Source organism: Canis lupus, chromosome 20 (genome assembly GCF_003254725.2).
Source record: "Canis lupus dingo isolate Sandy chromosome 20, ASM325472v2, whole genome shotgun sequence".
Lineage (NCBI taxonomy): Eukaryota > Metazoa > Chordata > Mammalia > Carnivora > Canidae > Canis > Canis lupus.
Genome location: NC_064262.1, coordinates 41,326,423 through 41,342,926, shown reverse-complemented (window position 1 = coordinate 41,342,926; position 16,504 = coordinate 41,326,423). Strand labels below are relative to the sequence as shown.

At 42.0% G+C, this 16,504-nt stretch overlaps 2 protein-coding genes across 34 annotated transcripts in view; both read right to left on the bottom strand.

Annotated features, from left to right (window-relative positions):
* MAP4 (microtubule associated protein 4) overlaps window positions 1-16,504 on the bottom strand; it is a 204,789-nt gene that overhangs the window by 24,091 nt on the left and 164,194 nt on the right. The window lies entirely within an intron of this gene.
* LOC112665732 (short transmembrane mitochondrial protein 1-like) lies at window positions 3,364-3,809 on the bottom strand. The gene has a single exon (XM_049098008.1). The coding sequence runs from the start codon at window positions 3,667-3,669 to the stop codon at window positions 3,514-3,516; it is 156 nt and encodes a 51-aa protein (XP_048953965.1). The 5' UTR covers window positions 3,670-3,809; the 3' UTR covers window positions 3,364-3,513.

Sequence of the window (16,504 nt, the reverse complement as noted above, 5' to 3'; positions counted from 1 at the left end):
GAGGCTTTATTTTAAACATTTTAAAACACTAATCTGAAGAAATTACAGAGTCACTAGAAGTTGCAAAGAAGTATACAGGGAGGTAGGTTTTGTGTATACTGCACCTAGCCTCCCCTGACACTACCTCCTGCCTAAGCACAGCACACTATCAAAACCAGGATACTGATTTCGGTACAAGCCACAGAGCTTACTCAGATGTTTCCAGTTCCCCATGCACTCACCTGTGTGAGAGTGTGTGTGCGTACACGTGCGCAGATACACAGTGCCATACAATTTTAGCACGTGTAATTTTACGTAACCACTACTAACAAGTAAGCGTGCCATTACCACCGGGCTCCCTCATGTCACTCTTTTAGAGCCACCAACCCCTCCCTTTTCTAATCCTAAAATCTCTGGCAACCACTAATCTGCTCTCCATCTCTAGAACATTATCTCAAGAATATTACATAAATGGAATCATACAGTATGTTCCCTTCTGTGTTCGGCTTCTTTCACCCAGCATAATGCTTCTGAGATGCATCAGTGTTGTTGCATGGATCAGCAATTAGTTTCCTTTCACTGCTGACCATATTCCCCAGTCTGGCTCTAGCACAGTTTTACTATTCACCTACTGAAGCTATAAACATTTATGCACAGGATTTTTATGAAAATGGTGTCACTGTTAGTATATGGAAATGTAGTTAATTCCATCCTGTGACCTTGCTGAAATTACTTATTGGTTCTAGGAGATTTTTTAGGTAGATTCCTTGGAATTTTCGATACAATCATGGCATCTGCAAAAAGAGCCAGATTTCTTTCTTCCTTTCTAATCTATATGCTCTTTTATTTCTCTTTACTTTGTTGTGCTAATCAGAACTTCCAGAATAACTATTAAGTAGGTGTGGTAGGAAAAGGCACCCTTGCCTTCTTCCCAGTCTATGGGGGAAAGCACTTGGTATTTCACTATTAAATGTGGTATTACAGTAGGCTTTTTTGTAGATTAAGTTGATCAAGTTGAGAAAGTTCTTCTAACCTTTGATGAGTGTTTTATCATAAACGGGTGTAGGGTTTTGTTGAGAGCATTTCTGTGCTTATGAATTATTTTTAGATTGTTGATATGGATTATGTGGATTTGGTTTTTTGATTACTAAGCCAGCCATGTCTATCTGGGATAAATTCCATTGGGCTGTTGTGTGTAGTTATTTTAATTATGTTGCTCGAAGTGATGTTAAATATTTTACATCTAAGTCATGAGAGATACTGGTCCTGTGTTTGTTTTGTACTGTCTTTGTCCTGTTTTGGTATCAGACAAATACACACTTCATAAAATGAATGAGAAGTATTCCCTCCTTTTACATTTTCTGGAAGAGAATGTGTAAAACTGGTGTTAATTATTCTTTAAATATAAGGTGATCCCCCACAGTGAATCTCTCAGGAACTTTTTAATTAAAAAATCTAATTTCATTAATGGTTACTCAGGTTATTTCTTTCATCTTGGGTGAGTTATGTAATTTGTGGTTTCCAAGGAATTTCTGCTAAATTTTAAAATCTGGTGGTGTAAAGATTCTGCTGCTGTTCACTTCTATGTTTTTTTTTTTTAATTTTGATTTATTTATGATAGTCACAGAGAGAGAGAGAGAGGCAGAGACACAGGCAGAGGGAGAAGCAGGCTCCATGTACCGGGAGCCCGACGTGGGACTCGATCCTGGGTCTCCAGGATCGCTCCCCGGGCCAAAGGCAGGTGCAAAACCGCTGCGCCACCCAGGGATGCCCCACTTCTATGTTTTTAATGGCCATAGTGATATCCCCTATTCCTGTTGTTAGTAGTTTGTGGATTCTTTTTATCTTTGGCAATTTTGTTCTAGGTTTACCAACCATATTGGTAATTTTTAAAAAAGATTTTATCTTTTGGGGTGCCTGGATGGCTCAGTGGTTGAGCATCTGCCTTTGGCTCAGGTTGTGATCCGGAGATTGAGTCCCGCATAGAGTCCTTCATCAAGCCCCTTGTGAGGAGCCTGCTTCTCCCTCTGCCCATGTTTCTGCCTCTCTGTGTCTCCCATGAATAAATAAAATCTTAAAAAAAAAAAGATTTTATCTTTATTTATTTCAGAGAGAGAACACGAGTGTGAGAAGAACAGAGAGGAAGAGGGAGAAGCAGACTCCCCACTGAACAGGGAACCCAATGCGGAGCTTTATCCCAGGACCCTGGGATCATGATCTGAGCTGAAGGCAGACACTTAACCAACTGAGCCACCCAAATGCCCTTATTTTATTTTAAAAATTTCCTGTGATAACTTCCTCCTTGATCCATGGATTATTAAGAAGTGTACTTTTAATTTCCAAATGATTAAAGATTTTCCTGTGGTCTAATTATTGGTTTTTAATTTGATTCCATTATTGCCATACACCAATCTTTACACCCCCATTATGGCCATACAACATATTCTGTATGATTTTAATCTTTTAGGTATATTGAAGTTCATTTTATGACCTAGGATCCATCTTGGCAAATATTCCTTGGGTGCTTGAAAAGAATATATATTCAATTTTTTTGTTGTTGGGTGGAATTTCTGTAAATGTCAACTGGATCTTGTTGTGTGATGGTATTGTTAAGTTATTCTTTATCTTTGCTAATATTCTGTCCAAGAGCTATATCAATTGCTTAGACTGGGATATAGAAGTCCTGAACCATAACTATGGATTTATCTATTTTTCCTTTCAGCTCCATCATTTTTTATATCATATACATTTTGAAGCTCTGCTTTTTGGTGTATATACATTTGGAATTGCTCCGTCTTCTGATGGACTGATTCTTTATTCTTTGCTCTAAAGTCCACTTTGTCTGATATTAATATAGCCACTTAAAAAATTTAATGTTAACATGATGTATCTTTTTTCATCTTTTACTTTCAACCGTGTATCTATGGTCATTATAATTGATATGCATTTATTGTAGACAGCGTGTACTTCAGTAATTTTTAAACAATCTATTCTTTCAATCTCTGCCTTTTAGTTGTAATATTTAGACTACTTGCATTTAAATTTATTACTGATAGGCTAGGGCTTATACTGCCATTTTATTACTTGTTTTTTTTTCCCCTCTGGACTTCAATTTTAATTATTTGGAAACAACATTAATACCAAATGTTTAAACATCCATTATAATTGCTATACCATGTAATCGGCATTATTTAAATCTGATCAGCTACATAAAACTCATCCATTTTTCTTTTTTAAAAAAAGGTGGTAGAAATCCCAAAGAATGAAGAAGACATTATTAATTAAAGGTCACATTTACTAATCTAGTACCGTAATTCCATCTTAGGCCATCTCAAGTGGCTGGAAAGAGGAAAGGAAGAGGTGAGAATGCTGGAAAAGCACAGTTCTTAACTCATGGCCCCATTTGTGCTCCCAGGGCACGCAGGATTCAGCAGAGAGGAAAATCACTGAGGCTGGAATTTAAAACAAAAACCTGTGGTTCAGATGGTAAAGAGGCCCTCAAGAATAGAAGAATCAGAATATCCAGAAGGTAGTTCAAGAGCCCATTTCATGACTAGGAAGTTTCTTTTTAGCATCCAAGTCCTTTTTAATTTCTCCAAGTTCTTTAGCCAGGTGTGATATGTCACAGTTCTGAGCCAGATACATTCCAACCATCGTGCCAAAAGTAAATCCAAGCAGGAACTGGAGCATGGGGTCAGCAAGAAGGGCACAGAGGGCGGCTCTGTTTTGTTTTTTTTTTTTTTTTTTTTTTATGATAGTCACACAGAGAGAAAGAGAGAGGCAGAGACATAGGCAGAGGGAGAAGCAGGCTCCATGCACCGGGAGCCCGATGTGGGATTCGATCCCGGGTCTCCAGGATCGTGCCCTGGGCCAAAGGCAGACGCCAAACTGCTGCGCCACCCAGGGATCCCGGCTCTGTTTTTTTTTTTTTATTTGTTCCCTGTTTCTATTGCCTTCCCCTGTGGGCTACTTGAACATTTTTAAAAATTCCATTTTGACTTTTTACTTTTGAATATATGGCTTTGCTCACTTCCATTTAGGATCTTTTATCCTCCCCACTTTTTACACAGAATGTCTTAGGTATTTCCTTTTCATACATCAAGCACCACATCAGATGGTACTGTAATTTTTGCTTTGATCATCAGGTATGATTTTTAAAATTCATGAGGATAGTCCACTTATATTTACCCCTACTTTTTTATCCGTTCCATTGTTCTCATTGTTCTTTCATTTCTGAAATTCCAAGCCTCCTCCTGTAATGGTATCTTATCTTTTTGAAGAGCTTCCTTTAAGCCTTTCTCTAAGAGTATATCTGCTAGCAACAAATCCTCTTAGTTTTCTTTTATGAATGTCATTATTTTTCCCTTTATTCCTGAAGGATAGTTTTACCAGATATAGAACTTGCAGTTGATTGTTCTTACCTTTTTTCTTTTTTAAGATTTTTATTTATTTGAGAGAGAGAGAGAGAGAGAGAAAATGAATGAGCAAGGGAAGGGGCAAAGGGAGAGGGAGAAGCAGACTCACTGCCGAGCAGGGAGCCTGATGCGGGGCTCAATCACAGGATCCTGGGATCACGACATGAGCCAAAGGCAGACACTCAACCGAATGAGCCACCCAGGCACCCCTGACTATTCTTTTAGTCCTTGAAACATGCGGTGCCACTTCCTCCTGCCCTCATAGTTTCTGATAAGAATCACGCTGTCATCTGAACTGCTGTTCCCCAAGAACTAATGTGTTATTTCTCTCTGGTTGTTTTACAGGTTTTTTTTTTTGTTTTTTTTTTTTTTGTCTTTAGTCCTCAGAGTATAATTATATGTCTTGGTGTAGACTTCCTTAGGTTTTTTTCTTTAAGGTTCATTCAGTTTCATGAATCTGTAGATTTAAGTCTTCTAACAAATTTGGGAAAATTTCAGTCCTTATTTCTTCCAATAGCTGTTCAGTCTCATGGTCTTTCTCATCTCTTGGGATTCCAATGATCTGAATGTGAGATCTTGTATTATTGTTCCTGAAATTTCTGAGGAGCTTAAGTATTTTTTTTCGGCCTATTTTCTCTGCTGTTCAGATGGAATAAATTCAATTGATCTGTGTTCAAGTTGACTGATTCTGATCTCTTGACATTTCCAGTGCAATAACTGAGCCCATCTGACATGTTTTTTATTTAATTATTGTATATTCCCTATCTGTAATTTCCATTTTGGAATTTTTTATAACTTGTTTCTTTGCTGATATTTTCTAGCTTTTCATTTGCTTCAAAATAATTTATCATTCCTTGTTGAAACAATTTGATAATGGCTGCTTTAAAATCTTAATTTTGTATGTTTGCATGTAATCACTGTTTAAATTGGGCATGCATGTTCTAGGTGTAGTTTCAATGACAATTTCGTTGCCAGAGCTCTTGCAATGCAATTCTGGCCTGCTGTGTTCTAGCTACATACAACTATCACTCAATCCCTGTTGGTACTTCCAGGCACTTCCCTAGGTCAGGTGGTTTCACTAGATGGGAGCTGAGTGATGCTGGACCCATAGAATGCAGTTTCTCCTGGCCTATTCTCTGGCTGCCTGGTGTTGGCTGACTTCCTGTTCAATCTCTGCAGGTACTGCAGGGAGAAGTTAGCAACTACCCGGCTTTTTGCTGCTGGAGGGAAGAGTGTAGGAGGAAACCTCCGAAGGTCCCCCCTTCTGCTCCTGGATGAAAGGCTAGAAGACACCAGGTCTGTGGGTGTCACTGGTGCGGTCACCTGGTGGGGGACTAGGGATAGGTCATACTGTAGTGTGGAACAGGCAACAGGTAGGCCCTCCTGAGCATTGCTCAGCAGGACTAAGCCCACTGCTGTTGTTGGAGATTGGTAGGGTAAGAGAGCTTCACCTTTCCTAGTCTTTTGGAAGGGGAAAGTAGGCTTTTCGTTTTTTCCTTCTCTTCCCCTTCATCCTTTGGGTATCTATGCTTGTTGGCATTTTGAGGTTGCAGGCACTCCAGAGGGTCCAGAGCTGGGTACATGGAAGATTACATGACAAAACCCACACAACTCACTGGGCACTGCCCTTCCTCAAGCCCTAAGCTCCTTACCCAGTCTGCCCTCTTGTTTCTACCTTTCAGATTCCTTTAATAATTGTCTGCTGAATTCTTTTCAGTGTATTTAGAGGAGGAGCAAGAAAAAGTAAATCGAGTGGTCTTATCTTTTGTACTTTTTGATGTTTGAGACCCTATGTATTTTTAGTCAAAATTGAATTTGCTTTGTTTCAAAATTATGAGGGCACTTGGGTGGCTCAGAAGTGTCTGACTTCGGCTCAGGTCATGATCCCAGGGTCCTGGGATTGAGCCCCAGGTCAGGCTCCCTTCTCCCTCTCCTTGACCCTCTTCCTCTGCTCCTCCTGCTGCTGGTGCACATGCTCTCTCTCTAATAAATAAATGAAATCTAAAAAGAAGACGAAGAAGACGAAGAAGACGAAGAAGACGAAGAAGAAGAAGAAGAAGAAGAAGAAGAAGAAGAAAAACAAACACTATGCAAGGCTGCTAATATCTTTTTTTCTAAAGGAAGCTGAAAGAATATCTTACCAAATGTGTGACTTATTGCCATTAGCCTCAGACCACTATGAACATTTTTAATAGGATTTTTTCAGTAAACAACATGAACACAAAGTCCTGCTGCCTATGATATAAACATGTAACATTTCAACCTGTTTAAGTAACTGTCACCTAGTGAAAAACACTTGACACACACATAAGCAGAAACTGCTGGCTCCCTCCCAGATGGTGCTTCTCACCAGTGGCCTCCATCTTTGTCTCAGGGGTCTATGCCAACCAATTGCTAGATACCACCAAAAGTCCTCATACTTTGGAAAAAGTGCTCAAAATAGAACTCATAACTGTTCCACAAAACTTCTCCCTTCTGTTGGATTCTTCTAGTATTTGTGCTACTACCTGCTGGGAAACAAAAGAGGAGTCGTAGCATCAGCTTTGACTCCTCTCTCTCTCTCCCTCTCACCTTCCACACCCAGTTTTCAAGTCGTTGATTAGTTGAGTTCATCTGTTATATTTCCCCTTCATGTCATATATGACCTGCTACTATTACATGAATCCAGCTGTTGTCACAAGAATTTTTGCCTTCCAGTTCATCTTATCTACTGAGAACAGGTGAATCATTCCAAAGCTGACTTTGGACCACATTATTGTCAGAGGCAGCCACCAGTTGTTGTTGTTGTTGTTGTTGTTGTTTTTAACATCTTCCTGTATTTGAGATTTGGGTTCCAAACAACTCTTTAGACTTGTTCTCCCATTATTTCTGGCCACGTATGTACAAATGGCTTGGACATGTTTGCTCAACTCACACTCTTCTCCTAAGAGGCTCCCAGATGAATGAGGTAAACAGATATAAGAGTACGTATAAGGTAGCATCACATGGGGCACAGAGCCCAGACCACGGCAATCCAATGTCCTATGCGGACCAGGGTCACCAAGGAAGTAAGAGATGGCAGAGGAAAAATAGTTCTCAGAAGGGAAGAGAATGGAACACATGTTTAGGGCAAAGCAGATGTCTTGAAAGGCACACAATGGCTGCAACCGGGATACACTTCCTGCGACTGGATTCCCTGAGACTCCCTGTCAATAAACACCTTTTTAATATATTGGAGTTCCTCTGAGTGTGTTTCCGTTCTTTGAAATTAAGTAATCCTTACAAGGGTGCCCCATGAATACTGGTCCTTGTTCTTTTACCTAATGTGAGCTGTCTGGGCTTCACACCTTTGTTTACACAGGTTCCTTTGCCTGAAAGGCTTTCCCTCGCAATGTTAGACATCCAAGGCTTCCAAACCACCTCCTCCAGGTAGTGTCCATGATTCACAACTCCCTCACTGTTCCTTTCCCCCACCCCAATCAGATCATAACTTGCTTGACAACGTAATGACAATATCCAGCAACCAGCATATGGTAAGCGTGTTAAGTAAATGAATCTTTTTTTTTTTCAAGATTTTATTTATTTATTCATAGAGATGCAGGGAGAGAGAGAGAGAGAGAGAGAGAGGCAGAGACACAAGCAGGCTCCATGCAGAGAGCCTGACGTGGGACTCGATCCAGGGTCTCCAGATCACGCCCTGGGCTGCAGGCGGCGCTAAACTGCTGTGCCACCAGGGCTGCCCAGTAAATGAATCTTTATCTAGTTTTACCTACCTAGTGTTTAGTAGTGTCAGCACTTAAACATTTTCTTAGGTGAACAGATCAGTGAGGTTTGCAAGTTAGTTACTTGACATTTTTTTCCTACCACCATGAACTTCTGTTAGCATGAACGGGGATGAACTGGTTTTGAAATAAAAATCTGCGCTCATTACCACCTAGAAGGTGTATGGCACAAGACCAGGCACCAGCGGATCAAAAAAAGGGGACACAATCCTATCCATGGGGGCTTGTGGTTCTGCCACAGCTAGAAGCAAGAAACAGCATAATATCTGAGTTCTTGTCATCTTGGAGTCCTAAGTCACAGAGGAGATACGAAGCTTCTTTCCTATCTCCATTAAAAAAACAAAAACAAAAACAAAAACAAAAAAACTGACTAGTCTTCTGGGGTCCTGAACTTCCCCTTCCCCTAGAAAATATCACTTCTAATTTTAAAAGAAAATGCCTAAAAAACTTCATGAAAATGTACTCAAAGAATAAATGTTAGAGGAAGAGGCTATTTTTTTTTTCTTTCTTTTTTTTTTTTTTTTACAAACAACACACATGATTTAAATCCCCATTAACCAGCTTGGGAATCATGGCCCTTTGAGCTCAAACTGGACTCGGAGGAAAACAAGCTTTTGTAGACCACCAACAATAAGCTGGCGGGGTGGGGGTGGGATGGGGGTGGAGAAGAGAAGAGCCAGGAAGAAAGACAGAAAGCAGCCACAAAGACCATGACATTTAGTTGTTTATTAAGTGCAAGTCTCTCCTTCTCTCTCCTTTCTCTTCTCCCCACAAATTCTCCCCACACGTATACAGAAAGAGAAGACTAGAAGCAAGACTGGGTCAAACATGAAGAACAGGAAAAGAATATTAAATAGCCAGCTTCAAAAGGCTCTTTTTCCACTGGAACAAAAGTAAAATGTTCTCAAAAGCAAAATGGAAAACAGAGCTTGCACCCAGGCTGTGCTACTTAATGAGAGGAGGTTTGTGCAGATACGCCCATCGTGAATGCACACAGTGGCAGATTTTCAAGCAAGGAAATCAATCAGTTGTGATTGGATGATTTAGGGCTCAGAAATCATCTGGTTCAAACCAACAGGGAGCTGAGGGGTGAGAGGATGGGGGATGGGGTGGACAGGGTGACATGAGGTCAAGGAAGGGGCTCTTCTCCTTATGTCCAGCACCCTCTGACCCCATCAGCCCACACCCTCAAGCCCCACTACCCAAGACACCAGCAGCACTGAGGCTGACCTAGCTAGCTGCACTTTGTTCATGCTCTAGTCTCATTCCCAGCAACCTTCCCATGCAAAGAATTCCGCTTTCCCTTAGGCTCACAGACTCCAGCGGTAACAGGCTGCCTAACGCTCCTGCCGGTAATCTGTCACTTTGGTTTCTTCCTCGCTGTCTGCTTGTTCCCCATGGAAGCAAAATTTAGAAACATACCATCACGTGGGGTCTCTTCACACTGGAACGATGGAGTGCTCTGGGTTGCAGTGACCTGAATTTCTTTCTTCCCTGCCAGAGCTGTCTGTCCCGGCTGCTTCTCACCTCCTGGGCAGGCCTGGGAGCATGAATCCATTCTTGTTTCACTACCATCTTCGTGTCCTCTTTCCTTGCTACTAACTTCAGGGATCTGCTCCAGCTTCCCATGGAGACACAACCCAGTGAGGCCCAGCTCCTTCTTCCCAGAGTTGCTACCTACGCGGTTGCCGAAGGGGGTCAGCTCCTCTCTCTCCTTGGCCACAGGTTCCTCGCAGACCAAAGCAGGTGTCTGTTCGAGAGACGGGCTGGGCAGTTCCCCGGGGTTCAACGTGTAGCTGGCTGTCTGTCCCTCAGCCACTGTCATGGAGCGCCTGACGGCAGGAGCCCCCAGTTTCCTGGGCGTAGGACTTGGCACGGGGCTGCTAGTGAGAGGCAGCGGGCCAGAAGAAAGCTCTTCTCGGGCAGGGAGTTCAGGATACTTCTCTGCAAGGTTGACGGCTGGGGGAACTGAGAGGTGAGAACATTCTGACAGGGCCCGGCGCATTGCTTTCTTCGGCTGGGGCACTTGGTTGAACAAAGCCCCCTCCTCGGGAGAATTCGATCTCTCCTGCTCCTTCTCATGGTCTCGGTCATGAGAGTCAGCATTTACATATTCCTGGGTGAACTCCACCATAGTGATGGGTGGAATGGCAGTGGGTGAAGGGTTAACAGTGGGGGCTGGGCATGCGACAGCCACTGATGGTGAGGACTCACATTCAGGTGGCCCAGAGTTATCTTTCACTATCCCAGTCACCCGGCAGCTGGTGGTGATGCCATCCTCCTGTCCTGGAGTTGCTTCCCTTGAGCCCTGAGCCACTGCATGAAAGTTAGGGTTCCAGACACTGGTTTCTTGCTCCTTAACATAGCAGGTGGGGAGGTCAGCAGCCCCAGGGAAATTCAGATCCGGCTGGCTCCTGGTCTCTGGCCCATTCTTCCCTGCTACTGTTCCCTGAACTATAGAGGCTTTGTTTCTGTCTGGACCCTCTCCGGGTCCCACAGGGAACTCAGCTGTCTTCTGGTGCACCGAGTTCCCCTCCGAGGAATGGCAGGTTTCTGAAATCACATATCTGCTCTCAAGGTGACCCGAGGTTGCTTGATACTCCTTGTCCTGCACTTCGATGCTGGGCTCTTTGTCTAGCTTCCCTTCAAAGAAGCAAAGCTTATTCTGCTCCAGGAAGCTGGCATTCTTCACGAGCCCATCTTTCAGCTGCCCGTCCATGCTGACATTCAGTCCGATTTCATTCAGTTTGCCCTCTGTCCTCTGCCACTCAAATCCAGCTTGGCTGATTTCTTTCGGGGGGTCCATTCGGCACTCTGCAGGCTCACCCTTACAGAGCTGGCTTACAGCAGCAGTGCGAGAGGAAGGTTGCTTGTCTGAGAGCGACATCGTCTCTTCGACTGCTCTCCCCCCTCGCTCCTGGAGCTCTAACACCACCTACGATCACACAGAGCTAGCAGTGACATCACACCAAGTCCCCAGTATTCATGACAAAACCTATCTTTCCCCTGAAGCTCCTCTCTCTTCAGGCAGCTGGCTAAATGTATTTACTAGTGTGAAAGAACAAATGAAAAAGAAAGAAAGAACCTGCTACTTTCTGCACAAATGCCACTGTTAAACTGAAAGTGTAATTTCCTGTTAGCTAGCACTCTGTTCAGCTCTGCAATTTACAACACGGGATGGTGCCAATCTGGGTACTGAGGATAGTAATTACTCTGGCTTTCACTAATATAGATACTTGCATACCCACATGTTCACTTATCTGACACTATGCCCACGCTTCCCCATTCACCCACTCAAAAATGGTTTTAAAAATAGGCAAGACTCATTTGCCAATCCCCAGTCATAACCCGTAAAGAACAATGATTTCAGAAAATGGCTCAAAACTTCACTTAAAAAAGACCTTAATATAGTGTCAAAATTGGAGGCATTCATTTCTTAGAGCACGAGTGGGTTTGCTGTCATAGTAACTTATCAAATTCACTTGAAAACTGACAAGTGGAGTTCCCAAAGCCCAGGGAGAGCTTCATCTGTAGCTCTGCACTGTGGAAGGGTTTCATAAAGGGTTCCTTCATGGGTTTCAGCAATATGGGCTTTGGAAATGTGTATCCCAGTTATGAGACACTTGTGTGACAACATACCCCCTTGCACTTTTACTCCTGACCCTGCTCCCCGCTAGTTCCTTAGAGAAGCTGGGTCCCTCCCTCCTGCACCAGCCCCGCTCTTTCTAGCCAGCCAACTGCTTAGTTGCCATGTGAACACACAGGGGCAGCTCATTTTCCTCTGGCAATCTGTGACAGGGCCCACTGCCCCTGTTTAATCTAGCATGACTCTTTGCTGTGCTCACTTCTGAGTTTATAAGCTGTACATTCAGGACTGAAGGATCCATAAAAGAAAATTCTTGAAAAAGAAAGTTACACTGAAAGGACAGGCCATATTCTACCTTGAAAACAGTTGATTTTTGTTGCTTCACCTATAGTCACTATCATGTGCAAACATACTATACTATGAAATATTCTATCAAGAATATATGAGATGGGGGCAACCCTGGTGGTTCAGTGGTTTGGTGCTACCTTCAGCCTAGGGCATGATCCTGGGGACCCGGGATCAGGTCCCATGTCGGGCTCCCTGCATGGGGCCTACTTTTCCCTCTGCCTGTGTCTCTGCCTCTCTCTCTCTGTCTCTCATGAATAAATAAATAAAATCTTAAAAAAAAAAAAAAAAGAATATATGAGATGCCTTTTTCCAAGATGAAGAAAAGTCAGACTGGATTATTTAAAAGCCATCTGCCATTAACTGCACTAATCTGGTTAAAGTTTTTTAATAATGCTTTTTAAAAAGGGGGGCAAGTTAAGATTGTTCTCTTTGATCTATAAAATGTGACGAGATAACCATAGCCCAGCCCAGGAAAGTTTCCTTAATTGGAGCCTCTGTCTCCAAACACCCTTTTCTCTACTACTCATACCACTCATATAACTTGTCTCCAGTCCCCAGCTACAGCACAGGAACCAGCCACATACACCTTCTGCAGTACTTAATACTGGGCTACGTTCATGGTCAGGAGTGGTGGGGTTGAAATCCTAAAAAAAATGTGCATTTCCATTTAACCTCTGTCCTGAACATAAACTGAGCCTCTTGTTCCTCTTGACCCTAAGCAGTTTAGTAATAATACATGTGAAAGCCAACAAAGGTTCACTGGCAAGGAACCAGGGTCATCTCACTCTGCCAAAAAGCTCTCACTAAGGAAAAGAAAGTGAGGACGCATAGTGAAATGAAGGGGGTGCCAGAAGGGTTATGACTCTATTAAATAATTGGGGAAAAAGAAAGATGAGAGTCTTGGATACAGAAAGGCTTGGTGATGAAATATATCTGAATTCTGGCTTCCTTACCTTTTCAATATATACATTATATGTGAATGATATAATTAAGTATGTATAATATATGATGAAAGTTACCATAGCCTGGCAGGAGGCTGTTATTGCAAGCCAGAGATAAATTTTAGAAAATACCTTAGAAATCAGTTATGTCTCAACAACTCCATCCACTCAGAAACTAGTCATTCTCTACCCCCCAAAATGCAGGCACACACAGCCTCAATTCACTGACACCTTCTACCTCTGGTTTATGGGGAAAAAAATAATTAAGCTTGGTTTTAAAATCTCTCTGTGGGGCAGTGCGGGTGGCCCAGCGGTTTAGCGCCGCCTTCAGTCCGGGGCGTGATCCTGGAGATCTGGGATCAAGTCCCGCATCAGGCTCCCTGCATGGAGCCTGCTTCTCCCTCTGCCTCTCTCTCTCTCTCTCTCTGTGTCTCTATGAATAAATAAAATCTTTAAAAAAATAAATAAAATCTCTCTGTGCCACTTTAAATAGTTATGATTCTGACCAACGCACTTAACTACTCCTTGCTTCAGTTTCTTTATCCATAGAATGCAGAGAATCTTGAAAGTAGTTTCCAGTCTCACAGTTTTAACACTCCTACATCCCAATGAAAGGACTGAAACGTGCATCAAGGAATCAAAGGTTGCTATATCCAACTCAAGAGTGAATTAAAAAAAAAAAAAAAAGAGTGAATTAAACTTGTGGCTCCACTAGCCAGTATGCTTGTTAAACCCCACACCTCCCCATGTGAGGGTGCTGTGTATTGGCAGAAGCATGACTAGGGGAGGTAGCAGCATGTCTGATGAGGGGGGCTGTCTGAGTTGGCTGCCATATTCTGCTAAGCACACCTTCTACCACTGAGCTACACCACCGGTGCCCTTGGCTGCCATATTCTGAAGGGGCAGAAAGAGCTTAGGTGAAGAACAAGCATGGACACACCTGTTCCTTAGAGTCAAATGATTTTTAGTTCTAGCCAGCCTATCCAAACCTTCCCACTGGCACCAATAACAAACAAAACAAACAAAGCTAAGGCAATAACCTTCAAATTCCACTTTTCTTGTCTCAATGACTCTGTAAGTAGCAAAGTCAGCCAAAGTCCAGAAGTGGGAACCAGAAGAATGAAGCTGAACAGTCATAAAGGAGCACATATTCTTAGCACATTTACTTATAAAAAATGTGGTCAGCCTGAAAGATAACAATGATGTGGCATGTGGCTACTGCACCAAACAGAAGCCTCAGAGTTATAAGGCTCAAGGGTCAGAGAGCTGAAGACGCAATGAAGGGGTCTGTGGCCAAGAGGTTTAAGACCAGACGGAAAGCTCAGAGTCAGGTGAGTACCCAAAACATGATGTCTGCTAGGTGCTCAAGCCTGCATATAAGCTTGGTGTCACCAAGAGGAGAACATAAGGCATAATATGAGGACACCCACAGAATCCACTCCTTGTGTCGGTATGAAGTAATAGAACACAAAACACATTTAACACAGAGAATGTACCCACTGGTGTTAGTTTAAAAAACAAAACAAAACAAAACCACCACTAAGAAAAAGCATTTGTGTATGATGTAGGTTTTACCACTTCCAATAAGGGAATTGATGTGGAATGATAAAACAGAAGTCCCTGGACTGGAGAATTTACTGCATGAGGTCCCTTCTGACAAAAGTAGGCAAAAATAAACCACTACAACCAAGAAATACCATACAAACCCCAATTTCAATAATTAACAAATAAGAGAAAATGAAAAGTCAGCTAGCTCTCAAAATCTGAGGAAATAAAATAATATCCTATTCTCCCTATCTCTGAGGACAAGGATCATTTTGTCCTATTTTAAAATTTTTATTATTTTTTAAGTTTTTATTTGTTTTTGTTTTTTTATTAAGTTTTTATTTGAATCACTCAATGCTCATCACAAGTGCCCTCCTTAACACCATGACCTGTTTCCCCCATCCCCCTATCCCCTTCCCTCTGGTAACCATCACTGTTTTCTGTTGTTAAGAGTCTTTTTTTTGGTTTGTCTCTCTTTTTTCCATTACTCCTTTGTTTCTTAAATGGATAAGGATCATTTTATAAAAATAGTACTGCAAGGACAATGAATTATGTGCTACAGTACAGAATGAGAATGCTGGAAAAAAAAAAAAAAGAATGCTGGAACTCCTCTAACTTAATCTTCTATTTTGAAGAAGAGCAAATGGGATCTAGAGGGGGAAAAATGCAGTGGTTTGCCTGAGATTAAATGGTGAGTGAATGGAAACATCACATGGAAGATGCCCAGTTTTTGACTGCCAGTCTTCCCACACCACTGAGCAAAACATCTTAGTCACTAGATGCCTCTCCTTTTCATGGTTTCTTTTTGTTCAGTGAAGACAAGTACCACAGGCTTTAGTTCACAATTATAATTTACCTTGTTGTGATCAATTCAAAACTTCCAAATTAATGTACAATGTGTATATGCATATGTGTCTGGGGTGCAAAGCAAACCTGAAATAAAGCTTGAGAAAAAGAAGCAATGCAGTTAGTTTTAGTGCCTACTTTAAACCTTCATCATGGTCTTGTTTTGTCTTAATTATGCAAAGAATGGGGAAGGTCTGAATAACTTCTTCCTTAGCAATCTTTGGTTATTAGTTTCCCATTCTTAAGAGAACTTAAACTTATGTTTTTGTATAGTGCCTCAACACTGTGAGCTTCCTTCATGGTGCTTCTGAATAGGAAGATAGGTCCTGCTTCGATAAGAAAAAGTGGAGATCAGAGACTTTTACACAGGGAAGGAGAAAGAGTGGCTTAGAGTTTGATTAAGCTTGTGCTTTTATAACACATACCAAGAAAGAAATCACATGGAACAAGAATTACTGGGTTTAAAGATTTCCAAATGACATGAATGGCACCTGGGGAAAACCTAGTACAGAATTATTAGTAAAATCTAAGGATAGTTCTGTCAGTGCTCTGGTCTGATTCAGAATTACAGACATGGCTTCACTCAAAGAATGCACATTCACCCACAAGATATAACTGTAGCAAGGAACTCAAACCTCCCCCAGCCACTGTGCTATCTTATCAAGTTGGTGGAAGAACAAATAAGAAGTCTTAAAAGGCTGAGCATGTCTAGGCAAAAATAAATATACTTAAGAACCAGAAGGTTTCAATTCTAGACTCAGCTGCCATTGGAATGCCTTTCCTCTAGGTTCTACTTATTGCTATAGAACTCACTTCATGGGATCCCTTAGTGGCTCAGCAGTGCCTGCCTTTGGCCCAGGGCATGATCCTGGAGTCCCGGGATCGAGTCCCACATCAGGCTCCTGGCATGGAGCTTGCTTCTCCCTCTGTCTGTGTCTCTCATGAATAAATAAATAAAATCTTAAAAAAAACAAAAAACAAAAAAAAAAACACCCCTCACTTCAATGTCACCTCTGTGAAGTCTCCAAGACCCTACCCCCAAGCTGACTCATGCATGTTTTTATAACATATACTTGCTCTACC

Excerpts from the sequence above, each read along its gene's own strand:
- LOC112665732 (XM_049098008.1), bottom strand. The coding sequence starts at position 3,669 with ATGCTCCAGTTCCTGCTTGGATTTACTTTTGGCACGATGGTTGGAATG.